Source organism: Belonocnema kinseyi, chromosome 7 (genome assembly GCF_010883055.1).
Source record: "Belonocnema kinseyi isolate 2016_QV_RU_SX_M_011 chromosome 7, B_treatae_v1, whole genome shotgun sequence".
NCBI lineage: Eukaryota > Metazoa > Arthropoda > Insecta > Hymenoptera > Cynipidae > Belonocnema > Belonocnema kinseyi.
In genome coordinates this window covers 93,610,431-93,637,555 of record NC_046663.1, presented here as the reverse complement: position 1 = coordinate 93,637,555, position 27,125 = coordinate 93,610,431, and the positions used below count along the sequence as shown (strand labels likewise).

General features: G+C 29.1%; 1 protein-coding gene across 4 annotated transcripts in view; it reads right to left on the bottom strand.

Annotated features, from left to right (window-relative positions):
- LOC117176211 (aryl hydrocarbon receptor nuclear translocator-like protein 1) overlaps positions 1 to 17,115 on the bottom strand; it is a 142,262-nt gene extending 125,147 nt beyond the window's left edge. For 2 of the 4 annotated variants that reach the window (XM_033366338.1, XM_033366342.1), the window contains exons 1-3: positions 16,762 to 17,115; positions 14,054 to 14,167; positions 3,976 to 4,417 (exon numbers count right to left, since the gene is read on the bottom strand). In XM_033366338.1, coding sequence (XP_033222229.1) covers positions 3,976 to 4,417; positions 14,054 to 14,069 — 458 coding nt within the window. In that variant the 5' untranslated portion in view covers positions 14,070 to 14,167; positions 16,762 to 17,115. The remainder of the gene's footprint in view (positions 1 to 3,975; positions 4,418 to 14,053; positions 14,168 to 16,761) is intronic. The other 2 variants (XM_033366340.1, XM_033366339.1) reach the window with 2 other exon arrangements.
- Between the last annotated feature and the right edge of the window lie 10,010 nt (positions 17,116 to 27,125).

Sequence of the window (27,125 nt, the reverse complement as noted above, 5' to 3'; positions counted from 1 at the left end):
AGGATGCGCATTTTTGGTTCAAATCGTCAAAAATAACATTGAAAATAAACAAATTAAGTTGATGGAAAAACGACAAAAGTTTCAATAAAATGTCTGCTAAACAAATTGTTTTTACATTCTCATCATAAAAGGTATTAGACTTGTGTAAAATTTGTGCCCACCTGCTTTTTCTCAAATATCTACGTTTTAAGACGTTCCGTGTGTCTGTATATTTTCAGTCTGTTAGCACAAGAAGTTTCAAAAGAATTGAGCGATTAGATAGACCTTTGGTATATTCTCTAACTGATCTAAATTCAAGGTGAAATTTGTTAGTCAGCCATCTTTGATGAAAATTAAAACAATTAGTGTAATTTCAAAATGTTCAAGTCTTTTTTCAAGATTTGATAATTATATGTACGGATACTCCTAGTGTGTAAAAATTCAAACAATTTAGGTTCACAACGTCTTTCCATTAAAATCAAATTACCAAAGTTACAGCATTTACAAAATTTAAAAAAAAACGAAAATGAACATTTGAAGCTAAACAACGCACGATATAATAAAAAGTCTAAATGATAAAAGCGTAGATTCTTATACACCTTACAAGATTGACATAACAAATTTTTGAATTTTCTTGAAAATTTAAATTTTGATCGCACAAAAAAGAATTAAAAATTCCATTTAGCGGTCCAACTATACAAGATACGAAAAAATATGAATGAACAAAAATTGTGCATTTCAAAATTATTTAAAAATTTGTTATTATTCAATTTTTGATAGGGCACGCACTTTTTCTTTTATTCGTAAAAAAACATTAAAAATAGAAGAATTAAGTTTTTGGACAAACGGAACAAGCTGCGAAGAAAATTAATTGAAAATTCAGTCAGTTGTCCTGGCATTAGAAAAGCTATGTATGAAGAAAGGATATTAGTTAAATTCTTCTCTCTCTCTCTGTAAAATGGGATGGATTAATTTCAAAATTTGGAAATACCGTGAGAGTTTTCATGTCAGAAATGAAAATTAGTTACTTTCTTGTTTTGAATGAAAAATAAATTAATTAAACAAGATTCGCCGAGATTTTTATTTTATTTTCTCTTCTTTTTGTGAAATTTTTGTAAAAAATTATCCTTCAAATATATTAACTTTTTTATATTTACTTTTAGTTTTCAATTTATTATTGGTCCATTCTTATCAGAGAAGGTATTAGATTTGTATAAAAATTTTGGATAAATTTCAAAAAGGGAGTCCATTTTTAACAGTTTTCAGATAACTTTTTTCAAGATGAAAAAATCTTCTTTATGGCTGTTCATGGTTTTCAAAACGCACGATATGAAAAAAGAGTAAAGAAAAGAAAAATGTTGCTTTTTAAATGCTCTATAACAACTTTTTCAATTTTCTTGAAAAATCGAAAATTCAATGAAAAAAATGAAAAGACAAAAAGTGCTCTTCCAAAAAAGAGCTACAATTTTTTCATCGATAATTTTTGGATAGGATGCGTAGTTTTTGTTTTAATCGTAAAAAAAGATATTGAAAATAAAAAAATTGAATTTTTTGAAAAACGAAGCAGTTTGCAATAAAATGTTTCATTTTTTTATAGGATGTGCGCGGATATTTAAGTAATCATGAAAAATTAAATTTGTAAATAAGTTTGCCATATCGGCATAAGCAATCTTAGGCCGAGGAAAATAAATAAATATAATATACATTTGATATAAAAGTGTTGAACATACTGTATTAGAGTTCACATTTTGGGCAAAATCCAGTACGAAGCATGAGATAAAAGATGAGAATGTGTTAGTTAAAGCCTAAGGAGCTTTAACTAAAGAGAATTAGCAATCAACAAATTACAGTTCTGGATGCTTTGACCTTCAATTTTAATAGGCCTGTGGATAAATGTGCTGAAAATACAAAGACCGAGCGCGTAACGCGAGATAAATATATTATCGAGCGCGAGATCCAACTGTCGCGTGCCACAGACAACCCCAAAATTTGCGAGCTGCACGCGCAGCGTTCGATGAAAATGTGCCCGCGAGGCTAACAGATTTTTTTTTATACGTTTGCTTTAAGATTGTTTTTTTTTTAAAGTATCGAAATTCTACGATATAAAAGCGGTATTCTTCCGCCAGCTATTAATAATGACTATCAATAGACGCATGGTGATACCTAACAGAATACAATGGCATGAGTTATATCACTGTGTGTTACGCTTTAATATGTAATCGAAATAAAGACTCTAAAATCTTCTTCATTGAGTTAAATTCTGTATTTCCCTATTTAACTTTTTCCACAAAGATCGGCAAAAATCATAATTTCATCAACTTTCTTACTTAAAATCTAAATTCTGTAACAGCATGTTCTATCAATTGACACAGTTAGAGCTATTCTGAAACTTACGAAGTTCTAACGTTTCAAAAGTGACAGAAAATTTCACGAAATTTACAATAGTTTTACGTAATGACCAGTGGCGTGGCTACAAAATTTTCCGCCCGGGGCCAAAAATAATTTGCCGCCCATAGTTCTCAAATCTGCATTCAATTTAACGATAGTTTTGCCGCCCCAAGCGTTTGCGCCCGGGGCACGGCCGCCTTCGCCTCCCCCTAGCTACGCCACTGGTAATGACACTTTGAATTTGTATCTGAATTTTAAGTAATTTTTCATAAAAGTGCGAAATTTTAATGAAATATTCTTAAATTTATCTTAAATTACGAAAACAATTTTCGTAAGTTTCTGTTGCCTCTTACAACATAAAACTTCAGTCACTTAGAACGTAAAAGTTTTTTGTTACAAGTTTCGGAATGTTCAGAAACAATTAATAAGAAGATTTCGTAATTTAAATTGAAAATTAATAGTTTGTGACTGATTTTTCCTTAAATAATCTTAAATTTATGAAACTTTGAAACCAAAAATATAATTACCGTAAGATAAAGATTGCGAAATATGAAAATTTCCGGATGTTTAAATCAACAAAAATATAATCCCAAATTATCGTAGTTTGAAATTCCCGAAAACAATTTTATTTTGTATTTTTATTGTTAAAATAATATTTTATTTCGAAGGTATACGTGCATAGTTTAAAAGATTATGGAGGTCTTTTAAATTTCAATGTATGCCATGTAGTATGAGACGATATAAAATAAAATATTATTCTAGCAGATGTAAAAAATATTAAATGTACATCGTTTTTTTTTTTTTGAAAATTTGAAATTGTGGTAATTAGAAATTTCGGCAATTTACTAATTTCAATAATTGACTAATTTCATGAAGTGGAAATTTATAAAAATTCCGGTTTCAAAATTTCGAACATTTTTATTAACTTTTTTTCTCAAAATACTTAATTTTCGTTACTGAATATCGTCATTAATTTTAAATTTTCTATACCGTTAATCATATTTTCGGTATTTTTCAACATTCGCGATTTCATTTTTTTTGGTAAAATTATCTCATTCCATATAATTTTCGCGTCTTTAAAACATAAAATTACGAATGTTTAATCCAATAAATGATATTTAAAGAAAATTAGGTCATGTAATAAAAAAATTACTTTTTCTATATGAAATCATAGTTTAGTGAGAACAAACTTTACAGGATATCTCTCTCATATAACTATAAATCTACAAAAAATCAAGAGAAAAATCAAATGTAACCTTTTTGAAAAAAGTTTCAGATTGCACTAAGTTTTTGAATAAAATGTTCGTTAATTTTCTTATAATTTACTTAAGTACTCAAGTGAACCTAAGCTCATGACAAATTTTTTTTTGGTAGAAAACAAAAAATTCGAGTCTTATATTTTTCCTTGGAAAACAAAATATTTCAGCCCCAAACAATTTCGCCGCATTAAAACTCATCAGGGTAAGACTTTCCGATTGCTTGCGAAATCGGTCTCAGATTCAATAAAAAACAATATCTTTTCATGCAAAAACTGAAAGGAACTGAAAATTGAATATCGTAGATAGGTTATGAAACATCAAAAATATCAAAGCCTTCAAAATAACTTACTCTTGGACAGTCGTAAAATTGTAGTAACTCGGTTGTTGATAATTTTGATGTTGATAAAGTTCATCTGCAAAGGTCGTGCGAGCAGAAATCTGATTTCGATCTTGTTCATCTTGATGATTTTGATTGGGGTGCTCTTGATCAAGTCGAGGTCCAAGTTCATCCAATGATATGTATTCCTGTGGTTGATGAGATTGATGAAGAAGCTGGGAGTAACAAGGGGACATTTCTTGTGCGACCATTTCTGTTTTTGGGTATTGATATGTAAAAATATTATCTGTTTGCAAATCTCTTTGATGTTGATTCTGACGATTTTGATGATCCCGATGACTCTGATGGTGTTGAAGCTGATGATAAATCCGAGGGCTTACGCTGGCCCTCCTGTCTTTAGCGGCCTCGGGATTTCCGACAACATCCCCACTAATTGGTAATAACCCTTCCTCGTCTGAGAATCAAATCGATTTTTTTAAACTAAATTTTAAATTATTTGCATCCAAAGTATCATATAGGAAAATTGTGTGTTTTCAATTTTCTTTATGATACATTTATATTTCGATTTTTATAATCAATATTATTGCAACTCTACTAAAATTATCATTGTTTTCTTTTTCAATTATGGAAATATTCGAAATATTTTTTAAAGGAGTGCTTAAAGAAATAAAAGGTCAATAGTTGCTTATTTTATCTTTTATGAAATTATAAATTAATTAAGAACAATAATTGGATGTTTTAAAAATATAATAATTTGTAAACTCAACAAAATTAAAAAGTCTAAAGATAGAAATTATAAATTTAAACTATGAACGTTAAATTGTAATTTTGAAACTTGGAACTTAGGATTGTTATTTAATTGTTGTATAATTTGAAATTATTAAAGTTTAAAAGAATCGATTTTCTAATTTCCCATTTTTCACGATTTCTAAAATTATTTAAATGCTTGGATTTATAATTTGACAGTGACGTTTATAGAAATATTCTTTATAGAAGAATTTAAAAAAAGTTTTGGATAGTTGCTTCTTTGATCTTTCCCGCAAGAAGAAAAAAATATCGCACAATGATATCGCAAGCCTCTCTATTGAAATAAAGCGCAATATGATAAACTACAAGCAGGTACCGGAGCTTTGTACGATATTATAATTCACTAACATCACTTGGCCACAACTAGAACCCTCGTACACTGTTAAAAATGTTTGGAGTTTTACCACACATCTACCAGAAATCTACAATACAAGCGAAAGGTAAAATTGCAACCATGGTATTGGACTGACGAAATTGCAATACATGTATTGTAAGTGTTGTAAATCGTGAAGTCATCGTCCAGCATTCCAATACATGTATTAGAGCAATTGTAAGACGAAAATTGTGCACAAGGAAATTATCAACAGCCAAAATTACTTAAAATGGTGAGTCAATGATCTGGGTGCACCGGGTCGAGTGCCAGGTAGTTTAATGCGTATTCTACGAGAACTTTTAAAAAATTAAAATTTTGTGAATAATGAAAACAGTTCCAAATGGTTAGTCGACGACCCGGGTGCACCAGGTCGCGCCCCAGGTATCTGAGCACGTATTCTACGAGAACTTTGTCAAAATTTAAATTGTTTCAACAGCCAAAATAACCAAAAATTGTGAGTCGACGATCCGGGTGCAATAGGTTGAGCACCACGTAGTTTAATACGTATTCGACGAGAATTTTTTTAAAATTTAGATTGTTCAAACAGACAAAATTACTAAAAATTGTGAGCCGGCGATCTGGGTGCACCGGGTCGAGCACCAGGTATTTTAATACGTATTCTACGAGAACTTATAAAAAATTTTAATTTTGTGAATAATGAAAACAGTTCCAAATGGTTAGTCGACGACCCGGGTGCACCAGGTAGCGCCCCAGGTATCTTAGCACGTATTCTACGAGAACTTTTTCAAAATTTATATTGTTTCAACAGCCAAAATAACTAAAAATTGTGAGTCGACGATCCAAGTGCACTAGGCCGAGCGCCACGTAGTTTAATATGTATTACACGAGAACATTTTCAAAATTTATATTTTGCGAATAATGAAAACAGTTCCAAATGGTTAGTCGACCACCCGGGATCACCAGGTCGCACCCCAGGTAGTTTAGCACGTATTCTACGAGAACAGTTTCAGAATTTAGATTGTTCCAACAGCCAAAATTAATAAAAATTGTGAGTCGATGATCTGGGTACATCAGAATGAGCACCAGGTAGTACACTACGTATTCTACGAGAACTTTAAACAAATTTAAAGTTTGTGAATAATGAAAACAAATTCAAATGATTAGTCGACGACCCGGAAGCACCAGGTCGCGCCCCGGGTCGACTCTAATTTTTAGTAATTTTGGCTGTTGAAATAATCTAAATTTTGAAAAAGTTCTCACAGAGTACGTGCTAAACTACCTGCGGAGCGACCTGGTTCACCCAGGATGCCGACTCACCATTTATAATTATTTTCATTATTCACCAAATTAATTTTTTTTTAAGTTCTCGTAGAATACGTATTATACCACCTGGTTCTCGATCTGGTGCACCCGGATCGTCGACTCACAATTTTTTAGTAATTTTAGCTGTTGAAACAATCTAAATTTTAAGAAAGTTCTCGTAGAATACGTACTGAGCTACCTGGGGCGCGACCTGGTGCACCCAGGTCGTCGAATCACCATTTGGAATTGTTTTCATTATTAACGAAATAAATTTTTTTTTAAGTTTTCGCAGATAACGTTTTAAACTACCTTGTGTTCGACCTGGAGCACCCGGATCGTCGACACACAATTTTGAGTAATTTTGGCTGTTGAAACAATCTAAATTTTGAAAAAGTTCTCGTAGAATACGTGCTAAGATACCTGGGGCGCGACTTGGTGCACCCGAGTCGTCGACTGACGATTTAAAATTGTTTTCATTATTGCCGAAATTTAAATTCTTAAAAAAGTTCTCGTAGAATACGTATTATATTACCTGGTGCTCGATCTGATGCGCCCGGATTGTCGAATCACAATTTTTAATAATTTTAGCTGTTGAAACAATCTAAATTTTGGAAAAGTTCTCGTAGAATGCGTACTAAGATACCTGGGGCGCGACCTGGTGCACCCAAGTCGTCGACTGACCATTTGGAATTGTTTTCAGTATTCACAAAATTTAAATTTTTTTTTAATTTTTTGTAGAATACGTATTATTACTACCTGGTGCTCGATCTGGTGCAAAGTTTTTTCACGCCGGCAGAAATTTATTTGCCAGGAACAAATGTTCTCAGAAATGATTTACATTTGTTGTTCTAATTTTTCTCTTCAACAGGCGTCGAGATATCCAGCTACTAGACTTGTATTATAACATTCCAAGCCATTTAAGGTAGTAAACCAATGCCAGAATTTGGAAACTACAAAAATGTGTGTTGCAGCGTTACCTTACGTTTCGGAAATAAACTTCCAATACATGTAGTGGAAGTTTCCAACAGAAATTTTTAACAGTGTATACATAGTATAGTAAAATAATATTATAATGCAAAATCTTGTAATGTACGATATCACGATTTTACGTTATTATAATGCGTTAATTACGATATATAGCGCAGGAATTACGGTATATTTGCAATATATGTGACATCGTTTTCTCGGTGTGAAATTATCGATACATTTACGAAAGTAATTGATTGTTTTAAAAATATAATAATTTGTAAAGTGCTTGCAAATACAAACTCTTAGGATTGATATTGGCAATTGTAACTATAAATTTAAAATTTTAATTTGAAATCGTACCATTCTTAAAGTATCGAGTTTTGACTTGTTCGATTTGAAATGATTAAATTGTGAAATTGTACACTTAAAATTTTCATTTAACATGTTCATAATTTGAAAGTCCTGCATTAAAAAAACTAATTTACTAATATACAATTTAAGATTTCTAAAATTGTTTAAATGCTTTAATTTATAATTTGAAAGTAAAAGCTACAATTTGAAACTGATCGATTTCGCAAGGCTTTAAAATGTTCAAATATCTAGAGAATATTACTTAGTTTCTGCCAACATCTGAATTATTGTTCTTTGTCTACTTTTTTTTCAAATTTTGTTAAAATCATTTCGTACCAAGACTTCTTTTGCAATCCCTGTTTCTCTTTTCTAAAAAATGTATTTGGGCCTATGAATGAATGATTCGACAATATTGGAAATCATCCTATAAGTATGGTTTTGATGCGGACTATCAAAGACCAAAATTTGAATGTTGCGTCTTTAAGATCCATCCAGCATTGTTTAACATTTTTAGAATCGTTAACTCTTCGATGGAAATTTACGTAATTCTTAGTGTTGTCTGACATTATCGCTTGAATTATCTAAAAGGCGTATAATTAGTCAAGAAAGTAGGGAAAATATCGTCTATGTGAAACGGTCACTCAATTCTCATGCAGGATGCGCAAGAGATTTTTATGAACATCCGCTTTCGTAAGATTCACGATACAAATTTTAGGCACAAAATTATCAATCGATACTTAATTTTATTTACTAAAATATTATGCGCGCCACGCGCGTATTTGAATTCGATTCGAATTTTCTAGAAGATGTTAGTTACTATATTTTAAAAGCAGGGAATATTACAAAAATGTTGCTTTCTTAAATTCTAACCCACGTTGTCAACAACTTTGGTCAAAGCATAGATTTAATTGGTGAATTTTTTTTTAAATTATAAACCAAGAAACTACGAAAATAAAATAAAAAATGATTAAGTAGGTACTAATAAGTTTTAGTTTGATAAGAAATCTGTAATTAATGCCCTATTTCACATACCTTTAAGTTGTACACAAAATCATATAAAATTAAATATAAATTTTTTTTACATTTTAAAAGAGAGTAAGATTTTTAAAATTTGAAATTTGATAAATCCAAATATAAACAAGAAATTTATTCTTTAACCAAAAAATTGAATTGAAAAACATAAAAATATAAATTATCAACGAAAATTTTAATAGTTAATAATTCAATCTAAATTGTTTTCATTTTAAATAAAAAACAATTAACTTCATCCAAAATGGCTAATTTTAAACAAAATAGTTGAATTTGCAACAAAAAAATCATATTTTTTCATAGTTTTATCTTAATACAAAAATACTTTTATTTCAAATTTTAAAAAAGTAGTTGAATTCGTCCAAAAACGCGAATTTTTAACAAAATAGCTGAGTCCTCAATAAAAAAGATTTTAATTTTAAATCAAACAGTTGCAATATTAAAAAGAAATGTGAAATTTCTACAAAAGAGATATACTTTCAAACCTAAACAAATATTTTCTTACAAATAATTTTAAACTTCTAAATATCTTTTCAAATGATTTGAATTTTTCCTAATGTTTTTAAACAATTCTGCAGAAATATAATGTCTGACTTAAAATCTTTTGGATTCTATTTTTTAGAATTTTAAAGATCTTTTGAAATATTTTCAAACATCCTTTTAACATAAATTTTGTAAAATAAAAAATAACTAAAAATTTTTCCATAAATCTGAAGAAAATTGTTTTATTCTCTTAAAACCTTTCAAAATGCTTAAAATCCTTCCAAGGTTTTTTTCCGAAATCTTAAATAACCTACATTTTAATTTAAATTTGTTGAAATCTTTCTAAATATTTTCTTAAATTAATTTTTTAAAAGAAAAAGTCAATAATATTTTTCTCGGGAATCTTAGAGAAAAATGATCTTAAACCTTTCAAAATCCTTAGAAAGCTTCAAAATTTTTATTCATAATATTGAAAATTCTACATTTTGGTAAAATTGGTTTGAAATGTTTTCAAATTGAAAATTATTTATTATTATTTCATTATTTTTGTGATAGTAAAGATAAATATTATTAAATAAAATTACAAGTAAATCAATTGTATTTATTATTATAGAATCATATACAATTTAAATGTTCTCTTTTCGAAATAAATTTTTAGAATTGAAATACTTCATTCAGAAATTTCAATTCAAAAAACTCCAGAATATTTAAAAGTCCAAATTGAAAACAGCCACATGAAGAAATTTTTACGCAGTATGTAACCAATCAGGTAGTTAATAATAATAAAGGCGCGATTTTCGATAATTTCATCCCAGTTATTTTTTTAGATAGTAATATTATTACTGCGCCAATTGAACAACGAAAAAAACCTATTACAACCAAGGAAATAAAAAAATAAAATAAAAACGTAACTTATGGTTCATCAGTAAAAGCATTTTAGTTTCCTCTCGGTCAAAGTGTCACTATTTTCTCATTTTCAATTTTAAAGTTCAATGCTGACATTATATATTTATTTAATTCGTTCAATTATCACAGTATCAATAAAAATTCTAAAAATAGAACCAAGCATATTAAAAATTTTAATCGGTAAGTAGAAAAAGTCGTTCGAATTATCTGACTCTGAATAGCATTACTGCTTAAATACAGATTCTTTTGAAACCCAGCATTTTTTAGACGGATTAACTACAATGTAAGTAAATAATTTTGTAATTTTCTACTTTTACCTCAATAAATCAGAATCAAATAAGATATCAGTAACTAAAATAAATCAGCAAACAATTTATATATTATCTCAGGCATGTCTTACTATTACCCTCAATAAAAATGTGATGATTAATATCTGAGGATTCCTTTTCTCAATAACTGATTACAGGCGTGTTAAAAATTCTTCTTTGGCAAGACCTAAAAGTTTTATTCACAAAAAAAATTATTTTTATTACTGCACGTCTCAGACAGAAATTTCAACTCGATTATAGATTAAAGAATGTAATATTCGAAAATTAAATAATTATTGATGGATTAGCAATTAACAAGAGAACATTGAGTATTATAAAATGCGCCGGATTGTACGCCTCTTAACGCAGTTAATTGCTATTTTCTCGACGACGATATTTCTTAATTTTTATGACATTTCAGAAAATCTACTTGTACTTCTTTGCGGTATGTATGCGAGCACTTTTACTAAATGCATGTCTACTTTCATGTACAGTTTGAACGGTTAGAATGTTATTAGAGTCTTCGTTGAAGATAATATAATATTTAGCCTTTCCAATCAATTTTCTTTCTGAAATTGCTCAAAATTTTAAGTAGTCCTCTTCAAGGTGTTATGAAATGAAGATGTAAATCACTGAAAATACAACTTTAACACTCGAAACTCTTTATAATTTATGGATTTTCATTTTTTTAATTCAGTATGGAAAGTGGGTTAACGGAACCCATTATCGAGGGCAAACCATTTGTCGAGAAAACAGCTGATTTATTCTAACCTAAAACTTAAATATGTTTTTTTTTAGTCGTAGACAATTAATGAGTCTCAGTTAAGCTACGTACAAAATTAGTAAAAATAAAAAGAATTGTAGCTTCAACCTCGGACGGAAGAGTTTGTTATGCCATATTTTACGAAACTCTTTTTAGTAGCTGAAAAATTCATTAATTTCAACATGCATGACCAAGTAAAACAGTTTGTCAAAATAAAATTTAAAAATTAAAAATTATTTTTAAAAAGAGCCGGAAATATTTAGTCTACGGTCACTACAGTTCAGTGAACTTCGACGCCTTCTTCAATTTTCCAAGAAACCAACCAAAAAAACCATCTATGAAGAATTTTATATTTCTAATGCTGCATTCATTGCTATTCTGAAACATTTCAGATATGAAAAACTATTCTGATTGTAAGGGGGCAGTCCCATTGGAGGTAGATTAGTAGAATAGTAGAACAGTTTTTACCAATGGGGTGCCTACACAAGCTCTAGCAGTCACCGCATTGCACAAAACTGTTCCACTAATCTACTAATCTACCTCCATGCGACTGCGTCCTAAGAGGCTCAAAAACTAAAAGAGAACTCGAAAAACGGGTCGCCTGCAATAAAAGCACAATGTTTTTCTAGCAAAAACGAAGTGCCGCATGGAAACCTTTTTCACTTCAACTTGTGCTCAGTTCGTAAGGTTTTTAGATTTTTAAAGAAAATTCTTAGGGATGGCACCTCAGGGTGTCCTTCGACTTACAGAGAAATCAGAATTTAAAAATGATTCTTAAAACAAATGTTATTAATTTTTTTCTGAGAACGAGCGCAAATTAGACTTTTATTTCTTCTAGCGTTTTTCTTATTGAGAAAATATTGACCAGGAAACAAATATTTGCGAAAAAAATTTATAGAAAGGTATGATATATTTTTTTGAAAGTTTTTATATCACAATATTGAAACCACGTTATTTCGTTAGAGATTTTTTGCTTACGAGACAATATCTTTCTGTGTGAATAAAGAAGATTGTTCGTTTTGCATACTATTTTCCTTGTCCATAATTTAATTGAATATAATGACTTCACATCTGGAAAATCCACTTACTTCAATTTTCTATTGAAATTTTATAAAAAATACTTCCACAAAAAGTTTTGGCTTGAAAGATAAGAGAAAAGGAAAATTCCGTTTAATTTATTTATTGAAAGTCGATAGAAGAGTAATACTTTCCTATTTGAATAGAAAAATTATTCAAACTTTGCTGAACGTACATTTTCCATTTGACAATAAACTGAAAATTCGCTACATATTTATTCAATTATATTTTCGCAAGAAAAAACTATCCAATTTAGACTCAAAAACATTAGAGTATCCTAGATTTAAATCAAAATTATATTAGCAAAACAATTGATGAATATTTTGCAAACTTCCTTTTATTACATTTTTATTCACGAAGAAAAATATAGATTTAAAAGCAAAAACTCACTAGCGGAACGCCGTGACTTAGCGATAAGCTCTGGAATAAAGGTGTAAACATTGCTTACATTCGACTATTCTCAATTAACAAACAAATTATAGCAGCGAAAAATGCATTAAAAATTGAAAAAAATTAATTACTATTCTGCAAACTTACTTTTATTACATTTTTATTCACACAGGAAAATATCTTCAGGGGTAAGCGCCGGAACCTATAGTTAACCTGAAAACTGTAACAAACTCTCCATAAATGAAACTCTAGAAGCCATAAAAGTCCAATGCATTTTAGGCGCTAGAAAAAAATTAATAACATTTTTTAAATCTGACTGCTCTATCAGTGAAAAAAGAATTAAAATAGATTTTTCCTTGAAATACCGTTTTTAATTCAATTTTAAAGCTAAAAAAGCGACCTTTTTAAAAACTTTTATTTAACTTGGCCTTCGTTCATGTCGGCAATCAAATTTGCTAATCGAAAATTAAGGCACTTCTTGACAAGCTAGAAACTTCATTTTTTTAATCAACGCGTCTTCCATGACAATACACTTAGTCTGCAAAAATTTTTTTTTCATTTTTCATAAATAAATATTCTTTTTTAGAGATAATAACTGTTATAGCTAGCGCGTGCCTCTATCATACACAGTGCGTACAGCTGGTATACGAATGTCCGCATAAAAGAGATAGTCAGTATACAACTCGCGGGGATTCCCATCAAATAGTTATCAAAAATGTCTAAGTTATTCAAAAATAGAACTAAAATGTTGAAAATAAAATAAATTTTCAAAAATAAAAAAACGCTTTTATTTAATGTTTACCGCATTTAAAACGTATTAAAAAGTAAAAAAAAATTATCAGACATGAACTCATGAAAAAAACTTTTTCTAAATGAATAAACTGTATTCAGTATAAAAATAATAACAACTGCCAGTAATATAAAAGCGTGGAACACAACAATAATTCATTACTAGATGTGCCCCAAACTTTTATGTTATTGTGGCTTGTTATTATTTTTAGATTGAATGTATTATATTCATTTAGAAAAAGTTTATTCATGAGTTCATGCATAATAAAAAATTATTTTTTACTTTTTAGTAAGTTTCAAGTGCGGTATGCATTAAATAAAAGCGTAAAAAATTATTTATTTTTCCATGTAAAAAAAGACGCGGGGTAAAATTTAATTTCCAGATATCAGAGAAAATTGTAAGTGCATCATCCGGGCCCTCAATGGATTTGGTTTCTTCAAAAGCGATAAGAAAAAAAATATACAAAAATCTATCAAATCTAGTTTAATTGCAATCCAATATTTCTTCTCTGATTAAGTGACTATATGAAATAAAACAAAGCAACGACCTCGACCTTCATGACCAATAATTACGCGGCTTACCGAAGAGCGCGTACATCCACGTTGAGGATGAGGTGGCATCCTCGAATCCTGGACGCCTTGGAAGGCTCCGAGCCTTCTTCTTCACTTTTTACGTTCTAATCACTATTTTCTTCTCTATTCAACATAACAAATCACATGAAAAAAATTTCAAAAAGAAGGTTGAGGTACCGGATCAAAGAACTCTCCCAGCGCTTGAAACTGCGTGAAAGAATTGTCGAAACGTCTGAACTTATGAATATTTTAAAAGTGGCAAAGAATAAATAAAAAAATGTTGTAGAGAATAATATAAGAGAACATTTTTCTATTTGTCCGTTTTTGTCTGATTATTAAACAAGTTTCAAATAATTTCATCAATAATTAGCCAACTTACGACAATTTATATTTTTTAAACTTATTAATTAATTAATTATTTAGCCAGGAAAAACACAAAATAGAACAAAGCTCCTGCGTCTCGTTAATCTTTACAAAACAAAACAACAACATAATTGGTGAAACTTAAAATTTTCATACACTTAGACGCTTAGAAAAATCATTTACGCGTTTTTTAGCTCTGGGTAATTTCCTTGATCCGGGGCACAGTAGGACAAAAAAAAATGTTCTTCCAGAAAAATTATTCTAGAGCTTAAAGTTTTGATCCGATTTAAGCATTTTTTTTAAAATGAAAGTTAATTGAATTTCAAAGATATTTGTGCAAGACGATTTTAAAATTGTTTTGATTGATTTTTTATTAAACAATAAATTTGACATTTTTTTTATTAATGATCCCATTTTTTTGCAACTATGTATTTATATTTATGTAAAACATCATTATATCAGAGAAAAAGCTCATTAGAAATAATATTTAGGAGGTTACAATACTTTAAAAAATAATTTTTATATTAACAAATTAATAAGTGTAAGTGCCACTTCAAGATTAAAAATATTTGGATACCTTATTGATTATTTATAATTTTTCGATAGTAATTATTCAATTCTTTGTTCGAGATATACGTATAAATTATACCTTTTTTAATCCAAAATAATTTATAATTTTATAAACAAATGCATATCTTAGTCATTTCATTCCTTAAAAACGTCGTTCCTTGAACAAAGTTGATCAATTTGTCGCAATAAATTTACTAAATAATTACAAATGTTTGTCCATTTTCAACTGGCAGATTTAATTTTTTCAACGGAATCGATTTGAAATAACTTGGAAAAAACCTTCGCTTATGATGCTTTATAAACAAATAATAATTTTTCATTTTATAAACAATTTGAATAGTAAAACCACAAGTTGATTACTTTTCAATAAATATATGTTGTTTTCTGTTACAAAATCGAATGCCAATGATTCAGAAAGAACTTTATTTACCAGAATAAATTATAAGGCGATAATATTTGTTCTTTATTTAAATAAATTTTGTAACAAATACAGATTTTCTTAGATCTTCAACCAATAGATTTCGTTTTTCAACTGAATCAATTTTTAATCACTTGAGAAAATCATGTGATTTTTTTACGACATCAACTTCCATTGACTGAAGAAGTACCTTCTTTAATCGGAGACTTCATCAGGTTACAAGATTTGTTATTTATGTAAATACATTTTGTAAAAAATACAAATAGAGAGTAAAAATTGAAAGGCTGCTATATCCAGAATCATAATCATGGCAGGTTAACCACTATGGATGGTAAATTAAAAATTGGTATATAAGATGCCTTTAAATAAATAACAAATATTTTCAACTGACAAAATATCTTTCTTTTTAAAAGGTTTATAAAATGAGAAATTATTGTTTATTGATAAAGTATCATAAGAAGAGGATTTTTCTAAATTAATTTTTTTTAGAGTAAATTCCGTTGAATAAATGAAATATGCTGGTTGCAAATTGACAAAAATCTGAATTTTTTTATAAAATGCATTTAAATAAATGACAAATGTTGTCGATGGACAGACTCTTAGTCACTGGGAGTCGATTTAGTAAAATAAACTACATCTATTTATTGAAAAGAAGTCAAGTTGTGAATTTGTTTATAAAAATGTTTATAAAATAAACAATTATTGTTCGTTTATAAAGTATCACGAGCAAACAATTTTTTTTTGTAATTTAAAATTTATTCCGTTAAAAAATATTAACAACTCAATATATATTACTTATTTCCGAAAAAATTTTGATCAGTTTTATTAGAGGAACCAATTATCTAGATTTATTAACATCAAAATTTACTTTTGACTTTTAAAAAATGGTAACCAAGCATTGTTTTTACGTATAAATCGAAAAAAATTAAAGACTGCAGCCTCCCAGTTTTTTTAATCTTGAAAGAGCACTAAGTGATTAATTTGTTAATATATATAAAGAAATATGTTGTAACCTACTGAATAGTATTTCTAAGAAGTGTCTTCACTGATGTTATAATGTTTTACACAAATATAAGTCGTTGCCACAAAATGTGATAGTTTATAGGAAAAAAATTTTACTTTATTTTCAAATTGGCTCTCACAAATCTCTTTGAAATTTAGTTAACTTTCATTAAACAAAGGGTCAAATCGGATCAAAATTGTAAGCTCTAATCTGTCCACAAAAGATTGTCTTGTCCCGCTGTTAATCAATTTGATTTAAACACTCAAGTGCCACAACATGAACGCTAAAGAGTTAAAGGACACTTTGGGTTCATCAGAAACACTTTAAACAGTCATTAGGGAAACACTGAATCTGAGGACATACCGCCAGTGGAAAAAACACAAGTCCATAAGTTTTATTTAAATAAACCCGTGATCCCAAATTGTTACTTTTTGTTTATTCTATTGTTTACTATGATCAATCTTCTTCTTTTTATATCTCAGTATCTTCTGGTCATCTTCCGATGCTCATCTTCTGATGCTTATCTTCAGTTGCAATTTGTTGCAATTCCCTTGTAGTTCTGTTAACTGGAGAACTTGTGAAAAAATTTATTTTTATTTTCGTTTTTTGTACAAATTAGAGACCGCGAAATGTAATAAAGTCCGAAACGGCGGGAATCGTGAGAGTGACTAACAAGTCGCGCGACCGGAGTGAAAGAACAGCCACGTGGTCGCGTGCCGAGGCGCAGGTGGGAGTGACTGAAACCGCCCTGTACCTCCAAGCTTATAGAAGTTTTACACTAGGCGTATGTCCCCCCGGAAGCGAGATTTTGTCCATCCCCAGTCGGGGGTGGGTCAACGCATTTCGCGCCAGCGCGGTTCTCGTCGACAGTAGACGTTGAAAAAAAAATCATTTCATGTATTGAAATCAGGAAAAAGTGCCCGTTGTAGAACTGCTGAAATGAAAAATGTGAAATTTTCATGAAAATGGATTTAAAAATATGGCTGCTTAGGATTAATCCAGTCGCCACTAACATTTCTGTATGCACTAAGAGGTTCATGAGATACGTTTTGTTTAAAAAGTCAAAACAAGTCCCTTGATTAGGGGTGGTCCATAAACTACATTACCAATTTTGTTACTCTTTGCCATCCCCCCCCCCACCCTCCGACTCGTTGACGCTCACAGTTTTGGCCTCACCTCCGAAAGTAACTTAGTCATTGGCTAAACGCGAATTCTGCTTTATTCCGCGATATTTTAAGTTTCTAATGAATTCAGTTGCAAATGTGCCTACATGACCCTGTGGTTAACTAAAAGCTTCGCTAATGAATAAATTATAATTTAAAATATTATATCAGACTCTACGTCCCAAAATACTCTCAAAACAGAGGAAATATGGTGAATTTTTAACAAAATAGTCGAAATTTCAACCCAAAAATATTAATCCCAGTGGGCACAAAATTTGGCGACGTCTTTAAGACATCTTTACAACAACTTTACGACATCCTATGTCCATGTCGTTAAGTCGTCTTTATGATATCGTAAATATGTCGTATGATCTGACGATGTCTTTACGATATCGTAAAGACACTGTAACGACATGGGCATAGGATGTCGTAAAGTTGTCGTAAAGATGTCGTAAATACGACGCCAAATTTTGTGCTCACTGAGATTTTATACCAAAAAAGATGAAATTTCAATGCAAAAAGACGAATTTTCAACAAACATAAATTATTTTTCAACCAGAAAATTGTGTAAACAATTAAAAGGTTGTAAATTCTAACCAAATAGTTATATTTTTAAACCAGAAAGACGAATTTATTCAGGCTATTGAATTTTTAACAACAAAATAACACATTTAACCAAGAAGGATGACTTATTAACTGTACATGAAGAAAATTAATTTTCTACTAAAACACGATATTTCCATCAAATACATGATTTTTAACCAACTAGTTTAATGTTCTGCTAAAAGTATACGCCTTTAACTAAAAAAGGAATAATTAAATTTAGAGTGGCGAATCTTTAAAAATGTCTTTATAACAAAGTAGTTGAACATTTAACCAAGTTGTTGAATTTTCAACCAAAAGGGATGAATTTTTACAAAATAGTTCAGTTTTCAAACAAAAAAATGAAGTTTCTAACAAAAAGTTAATTTACAACCAAGTAGTTGCACTTTCACCCAAAAAGAGTGATTTTTCAATCAAGAAGCTTAATTAGCTGACAAAAAAAATAGTTTCAACAAAATACATAAATTCCAAACCAAAGTGTTGAATTTTCAACGCGAAAAGATTGATTTTCAATTAAAAGTGTAAAATTTTAACCAAAAATGGAATAGTTATATTTTTAATTACAAAAATTAATTCCCAACAAAAAAAAAACGATTTTTTGACGAAATAGTTGAATTTTCAACTAAAATGATGAATTTTGAACGAATAAAATGAATTTTTAATTAAATGGTTTATTTAAAATCAAACAGTTCCATTAAAAAAATGTTAAACCAAATACATAAATTGTTAATCAAAGAGTTGAACTGTCGACTTAAAAAGATTCATTTTCAAAAAATTAAAATTAAAAATTTTAACCAAAAATGGAATAGTTACATTTTCAGTTTAAAAAAATAATTCTCAAACAAACAAAAAAATTGATTTTTCAACAAAATAATTGAAATTTCATTCAAGGAAATGAATTTTTTATTAAAATGGTGAATCTTCAACAAATAAAATGAATTTTCAACAGAAACGCTCAACATTCAAAGTGGAATAGCTGAATTTAAAAAAATTAATTTTCAGCCGAAAATTAAACCAGATCTATTTATGAAAAAGCTTTTTAACTTTCAACCAATTAGTTTCATTTTCTAAGTGTTTAATAAATTCTTTCCGCAAAATTGCCGGAAAATTCCCTGAGAAATTCCGCAGTTTTCCGGCTTAGAATCATAAGGACTCTCTTACTATAGAATCATACATTTAATGCATAGTGGGTTGTGACATGTGTAATTTGCTTAGTTTCAATATTACAATTTATTTTAAAAATGTATTTCTAATTTCTTTTACAATTTTTCAGAATTTTAATTTCAAACAACGAAAAAGTTTTTTTTTCAATTCCCGGACAATTGCTGGATTTCCTTCATTTCCAGCACAATGGACACCCTAATTTTTTAACAAAAACAATTGACCTTTTAAATAAATAATTGCATTTGTGGGTTCTATCAATTCAGTTTCGAATTTAAGTGAAAAAACGAGAAAGTTTCTTGAAAACATATGAAAAGAGACAAATTTTTTAATAAAGAAAAGGAGAGGAGAATATGGGGAAAAGGGTGAAATCCGAAATATGAAACTGATTTTCAAATTTCTTATGTTAAGTTATCATCAAACTGTATACCATTTCAGGGCCCTATTTTGCAAAATTAAAAAAAAAAATGATTAAAATTTAACATCATGAAACGTTCTACAAGCGTTATCTAAGTCCTTAACGTAACTTCTACGGACCCTCCCCTCACCCCTGTTTCCAATCGTAGCGCTACCCCTCCAGCCTTTACATTGGTAACGTAGTTTATGGAAGACCCTTTACCAATATCTTGGTTATTTTTTCTAAATCGTGATGGGTTTTAGTTTAAACAATTTCTTTAATAATTTCATTAGTTATTAAGAAAGAAAATTTCTAAACCTATTTTGAGCACCTCTGAGCAAAAATAAAACTGGTACTAGTACATTGTCTATTTCGAAGCTAAATCTCTTGAAAGAAACAAGACATTTTCTATTCGAATGAAAACGTATCCCACTAAGTGTTGTTAAACAACGTCTATTTTTAGGAAAAAAACTTTCATTTGTTAATCAAAAATCATCAAGGACGACTAGTGTCGTAATGTTCACTAAAACTGTTGCAAAATCTACACCTATCAATAATAACATTGTTTATTGTTCATAAACTCTCTTTGATTATTGTTTACAACAGCTGTTATAAATAAAAGCCCCAAGTAATAGTACTAACGTATAAATATTTTTTTGCTATTTTAAGCATAAAATAAAATTGTTAACTGTTCTGATATTTTCTTGCACTTCAAGCTATCATTTATTTATAGCCTTCTTAATAGCATATCTTTTATTAACTTTTGTTATACTTTTATCGTGCATAGCATAATCTATTATCTTAGATAGCGTTGTTTAGAGAAATCACATAAACCAGTTATTAAGTAAGTAAATAAAAAATGTACATATGTCTATCCCGAATAAAATGCATTTTAGTATACTCGACTGAAGGACAACTCAAGGAGATCCTTGGCAAATACAATGAATAAAACTCTAGCGTTAGTTCGATCCAAACTTTACAAGAGATGTATTATGAAAAAAGTTTTTCTTCCTGTCTGAATTTTGAAAAGTGTATTAGAATCGGAAAAAAACTATTTTTTACCTTTTTCAATTGTTAAATTATGCACAGATTTTCTTAAAAATGGTATATTTTCCGATTTCATACATTCAGACTTCAGTGACAAAAATTATTTTAACATTTAGAAAAATATGCGTCAACTGGAAATTTTGAAGGACTCCAATGGAATTTTAGTTACTTCGATCTCCATATTTGAAAATAAATAAACTGTTGCAAGTTAAAATTTCACGAGTTCAACTTTAAAAACAATTTAAATTTTAAATTATACAGTTTTCAAACTGATTTTTTACTAAGTGTCTATTTGTAAGGTTGCACAGTGGGGAGAAAGTACATTTTTTGGTTCAAAATACGATTCCGGCTGAACCTGTGGACCGATTTTGATGTTTTTGTTTAAAGCTTATAAGATTTCGAAAAAAGTTGTCGAGACTGATTTTTAATTTAGTTTAAAACATTTTTTATAAATAAATAAATATTACAAAAAATGAAAATTTTTTCTATTTGACGTTCCCGGTGCTCGTCAATAATAGTAAAATTGTTCTAATCCCCGATGTTTCTTAGATTTACTTTATATAAAGATATTGTATCATGATACAATAAATAAAACAAACAAAATTATGTAAAAGTTATTTTTTTAAAATTTGTTTTCCATAATTTTCAATGATTTCACGTTTTTTAAAAGTCATATTGTAAGAAATTTGAATAGAATTAATATTTTAATGAAAAAAATTTCTCTTATAACTATTCTTGTTAAAATTATAAACACATATAATAAACAAATGCATTATTTGTGCATTTACTGACGGAAAAACTAGTTTTTTTTTTCAATTTCAGTCCTTTTAATTGGGAAGTTCACGATAATTTCAGTAATATTTATAATTAGTTGATTAATTTTATGTTTTTGTTAAAAAAATTCAATTAAAAAATGCATTCTTCGGGCATTGGTCAACGTAAAAACTCGTGTTTTTTTTTTTCAAAGTCAGTCCTTTTAATTTCAGAAAAAAGTTCTTTTTTCATTTACTACTTACAATTGGCCAACACAAGAGGGTTTGAATACAAGGAATTATTGAACAGTACATTTTATAATTGTCATAAATAAATTCTATAACATATGAAAAGTTGGGACACTCACGAGTCTGAAGAAAGTTTCTCTCCCAGAGTTAATAAGCTAATTCTTAAACATTATGTTTCTAGAATTTATTTATAACAGATATTAAATGTATTGTTGAATCATTCTTTGTATTCAAACCTTCTTGTTTTGGCCAACTGTAAGTACTGATTAAAAAAAAGAATTTTTTTCTGAAATTAAAAGGTATGACTATGAAAAAATGATTTTTTACGTCGGCAAATGCCCGAATAATGTATTTTTTAGCTTAAATTTGTTCAACGAAAACATCAAATTATTCAATTTATTATAAATGTACTGAAATTATTGTAAAGTTCCCAATTAAAAAAACTGACATTGATAAAACGAGTTTTTCCGTCGACAAATGCCCAAATAATGCATTTGTTTATTAAATTTGTTAAAAACATCATAAAATTTATGAAGCAATTATGAATGCTGCCGAAATTTACATAAAGTTCTCAATTAAAAGGACTGAAATCGAAAAACAAAACAATTTTTCGTCAACAGATGCTCGAATAATGCATTTTTAAATTAAATTTGTTAAAAAAAAATTGTATCAAATAGTGATGGATGTTGCTAAAATTATCATGAAGTTCCCAATTAAAAGGACTGGCATTGAAAAAACGATTTTTTTCATTGATAAGTGCTCGAATAATGAATTTGTTTATAAAATGTGTTTAATAAAATCATAAAACTCATTAGAAAATTATGAATTTTCTGAAATTATCAGGAGGCTCCTAATTTTAAAAAACTGACATCGAAAAAAACGAATTTTCTGACGACAAATGCCTGAATAATGCATTTATTTATGATATTAACAAGAATAGTCTTGAGAGAAATTTTTTCATTAAAATATTGTTTCCATTCAAATTTCTTGCAATATAACTTAAAAAACGTTAAATTCTTGAAAATGATAGAAAACACATGTTCAAAAAATAATTTGTATACAATTTTTTTGTTTTGCTTATTGCATCATGATACAATATCTTTATATAATGTAAATCTATGAAACGTCGGGGGTTAGAACAATTTTACTATAATTGACAGGCACCGGAAACGTCAAATAGAAAAAAATTTCATTATTTTGTCATATTTATTTATTTATAAAAAAAGTTTTAAACTAAATTAAAAATCAGGCTCGACAACTTTTTTAGAAATTTTATCAGCTTTAAAAAAAACATCCAAATCGGTCCACAGGTTCAGCCGGAATCGTATTTTGAACCAAAAAATGTACTTTTCCCCACTGTGGGTCGGCCAAACGAGTATTATAGAGTGACATGAGTCTGAAGTTCGCAACGTTTACAAAATACGAAAAAAACGATAAATAAAATATTTGAAGTCAAAATGTTTTCATTGTTTATGACAGCATTATGTGTCAAAAGTCCCATCTTAAATTTTCCGCCCTCTAGTGCATGTGGATCCCCCCCCAAATCAACCCCTAAATATAATAAAATTCGTTAAAAATAAAGAATTTTAAAGAGTCAAAATATTTTTGCCGATTGTCGCTAAATTTAGTGCCGAAAGTGCCACCAAAAAGTTTCATCCCTCTAGTGCATATGGAAGACACCCTTAATCAACCCCTCCATATTATAAAATTCGTTGAAAATACACAATTTCAAAAAGTCAAAATGTTTTTAATGATTATCACTGCATTCAGAGCCAAAAGTATCACGAAAAAGTTTTATCCCTCTAATGCATGTGGAACACCCCCCCCCCCAAATCCACCCCTCCAGATTATAAAATTCGTTAAAAATACAAAATTTCGAAAAGTCAAAATGTTTTTGATGATTATTGCTGCATTTAGTGTCGAAAGTGCCGTAAAAAAGTTTCATCTCTCTAATGTATGTGGAACACACCCCAAATCAACCCCTGCATTTTATAAAATTCGTTGAAAATACACGATTTCGAAAAGTAAAAATGTTTTTAATGATTATCGCTGTATTTAGAGCCAAAAGTACCACAAAAAAGTTTCATCTCTCTAGTGCATGTGGAACACACCCCAAATCAACCCCTGCATATTATAAAATTCGTTAAAAATACACAATTTCGAAAAGTCAAAATGTTTTTGATGATTATCGCTGTATTTAGAGCCAAAAGTGCCACAAAAAAGTTTCATCCCTCTAGTTCATGTGGAACACATCCCAAATCCACCCCTCCAGATTATAAAATTCGTTAAAAATAGACAATTTCGAAAAGTAAAAAAGTTTTTAATTATTATCGCTGTATTTAGAGCCAAAAGTAGCACAAAAAAGTTTCTTCCCTCTAGTGCATGTTGGAACACATCCCAAATCAACCCCTCCATATTATAAAATTCGTTAAAAATACAAAATTTCGAAAAGTAAAATTGTTTTTAATGATTATCGCTGCATTTAGAGCCAGAAGTACCACAAAAAAGTTTCATTCCTCTATTGCATGTGGAACACACCTCAAATAACGAATTTTAAAATATAGAGGGGTTGATTTTGGGTGTTTTCCACATGCACTAGAGGGATGAAACTTTTTTCTGGTACTTTTGGCTCTAAATGTAGCGATAATCATTAAAAACATTTTGACTTTTCAAAATTGTGTATTTTTAACTAATTTTATAATATGGAGGGGTGGATTTGGGGTGTGTTCCACATGAACTAGAGGGATGAAACTTTTTTGTGGCACTTTTGGCTCTAAATACAGCGATAATCATCAAAAACATTTTGACTTTTCGAAATTGTGTATTTTTAACGAATTTTATAATATGCAGGGGTTGATTTGGGTTGTGTTCCACATGCACTAGAGGGATGAAACTTTTTTGTAGTACTTTTGGCTCTAAATGCAGCGATAATCATTAAAAACATTTAGACTTTTCGAAATTGTGTATTTTTAACGAATTTTATAATATGGAGGGGTGGATTTGGGATGTGTTCCACATGAACTAGAGGGATGAAACTTTTTTGAGGTACTTTTAGCTCAAAATTCAGCGATAATCATTGAAAACATTTTGACTTTTCGAAATTGTGTATTTTTAACGAATTTTATAATATGGAGGGGTGAATTCGGGGTGTGTTACACATGAACTAGAGGGATGAAACTTTTTTGTGGTACTTTTGGCTCTAAATGTAGCGATAATCATTAAAAACATTTAGACTTTTCGAAATTGTGTATTTTTAACGAATTTTATAATATGGAGGGGTGGATTTGGGGTGTGTTCCACATGAACTAGAGGGATGAAACTTTTTTGTGGTACTTTTGGCTGTAAATCCAGAGATAATCATCAAAAACTTTTTGACTTTTCGAAATTGTGCATTTTTAACGAATTTTATACTGTGCAGGGGTTGATTTGGGGTGTGTTCCACATGTACTAGAGGGATGAAACTTCTTTGTAGTACTTTTGGCTCTAAATGCAGCGATAATCATTAAAAACATTTAGACTTTTCGAAATTGTGTATTTTTAACGAATTTTATAATATGGAGGGGTGGATTTGGGATGTGTTCCACATGAACTAGAGGGATGAAACTTTTTTGAGGTACTTTTGGCTCTAAATTCAGCGATAATCATTGAAAACATTTTGACTTTTCGAAATTGTGTATTTTTAACGAATTTTATAATATGGAGGGGTGAATTTGGGGTGTGTTCCACATGAACTAGAGGATTGAAACTTTTTTGTGGTACTTTTGGCTCTAAATGCAGAAATAATCATCAAAAATATTTTGACTTTTCGAAATTGTGTATTTTTGACGAATTTCATAATATGGGGGGGTTGATTTGGGGTTTGTTCCAAATGCACTAGAGGAATGAAACTTTTTTGTGGTACTTTTGGCTCTAAATTCAGAGCTTTTGGACAATAATATTTTTAAATGCTTTTAACAAAATTAATATTTTTAAAGATTTAAAAAAATTTTGAAGCTTTTTAAGAATTTTAAAAGGTTTCAAAATAAAAAAAATTTCTCAAGATTACTGGGAATATTTCAAGTATTCTTTATTTTTTAAATTAATTTTAAGAGAATTTTTAAATGATTATAAAATATTACAAAAGATTACCAGAATTGTCAAAAATAAACTCGGAAGATACAATTTAAGGAATAATTAGTCAGTTTAAAAGACCAACACTTTTAAATATCGTTTAGACTACTTAAATTTTTCCGAAAATTTTGTAAACTCCTGTAAAAGAAAAAAAATATATTTTTAGAATTTTCTTGATACTTTTTCGATATATCTGAAATCTTCAAAAATCTTTATGACTTTTCTCAAATATCCTAGAAAAATTATATTTACACAAACTTGAAGCAAATAAACAAAGGAAATTAAGAAATATTGATTTGCAATTTTCATTTGGTATTAAAAATGATTTTTTTCTCAAACCATAATATTCCTCAAATCTTCTTTTACTCTGAACTGAAATATCTTTCTTGGTTGACATACCAACAATTTTGTTGTTAATTCCTCTTTTTGGTTTGAAAATTTATCTTTTTTATAGAAATTTAATTTTTTGCATGAATTTGTCTTTTTGGATCATTGTAAAAAAAGATTTTTGTAAAATTACAAAGTTTCGGAAAATTACATATTGTATCATTATGAATATCACACACTTCACTGTGTGGTTTTACAAAAGTTTGCGAAATTACATCCTCTAGCGATGCAAATAAAAGGACCCTCGAAGAGCAGTGTAATATTCAACACTCGATAAAAACCAAATTACACATTCCCTCTTACGAACTTTAAATTCACAAGGGAAAATTCAGTCGCAGCGTGTAAAAGTACCATGCGTCGGTAAAATCACCTTCGTGTGATTGAAAATTACATCGAGATTTTTAATTTCACCAATCATCTTTAATTTGACCCTGGCGGCTTGTGTTTCTTCAATCTCCATGAAATTGTACGAAGTTTGAGCTTCGAGGGTTCGAAACCTGTCGCCCTAAGAAATTTTTTGAAATTTTATTTTATCACATAATGAATTTTACATTTTCGTGTGTAAAATTATCGGCCGAATTGGAATATCACAACAGATTCAATTGTGAAGTTCATCACTAGGTGGATTCTTACAATTTCTCGTAAAGTTACTCCGATACACGAGGGTCTTTTTATTTACATCCACCAGAGATGAAAAATTTAATAGATTTTTTTAAAAGTGATGAATTCAAATCTTTTGGATTTAAAATGAAAAATATTTTTTATTTTAACTATCAACTATTATATTTTTGGTTAATAATTCATATTTTTTGTTTGAAAATTAAATTACTTGACGCAAAATTAAACTACTTTGTTGAA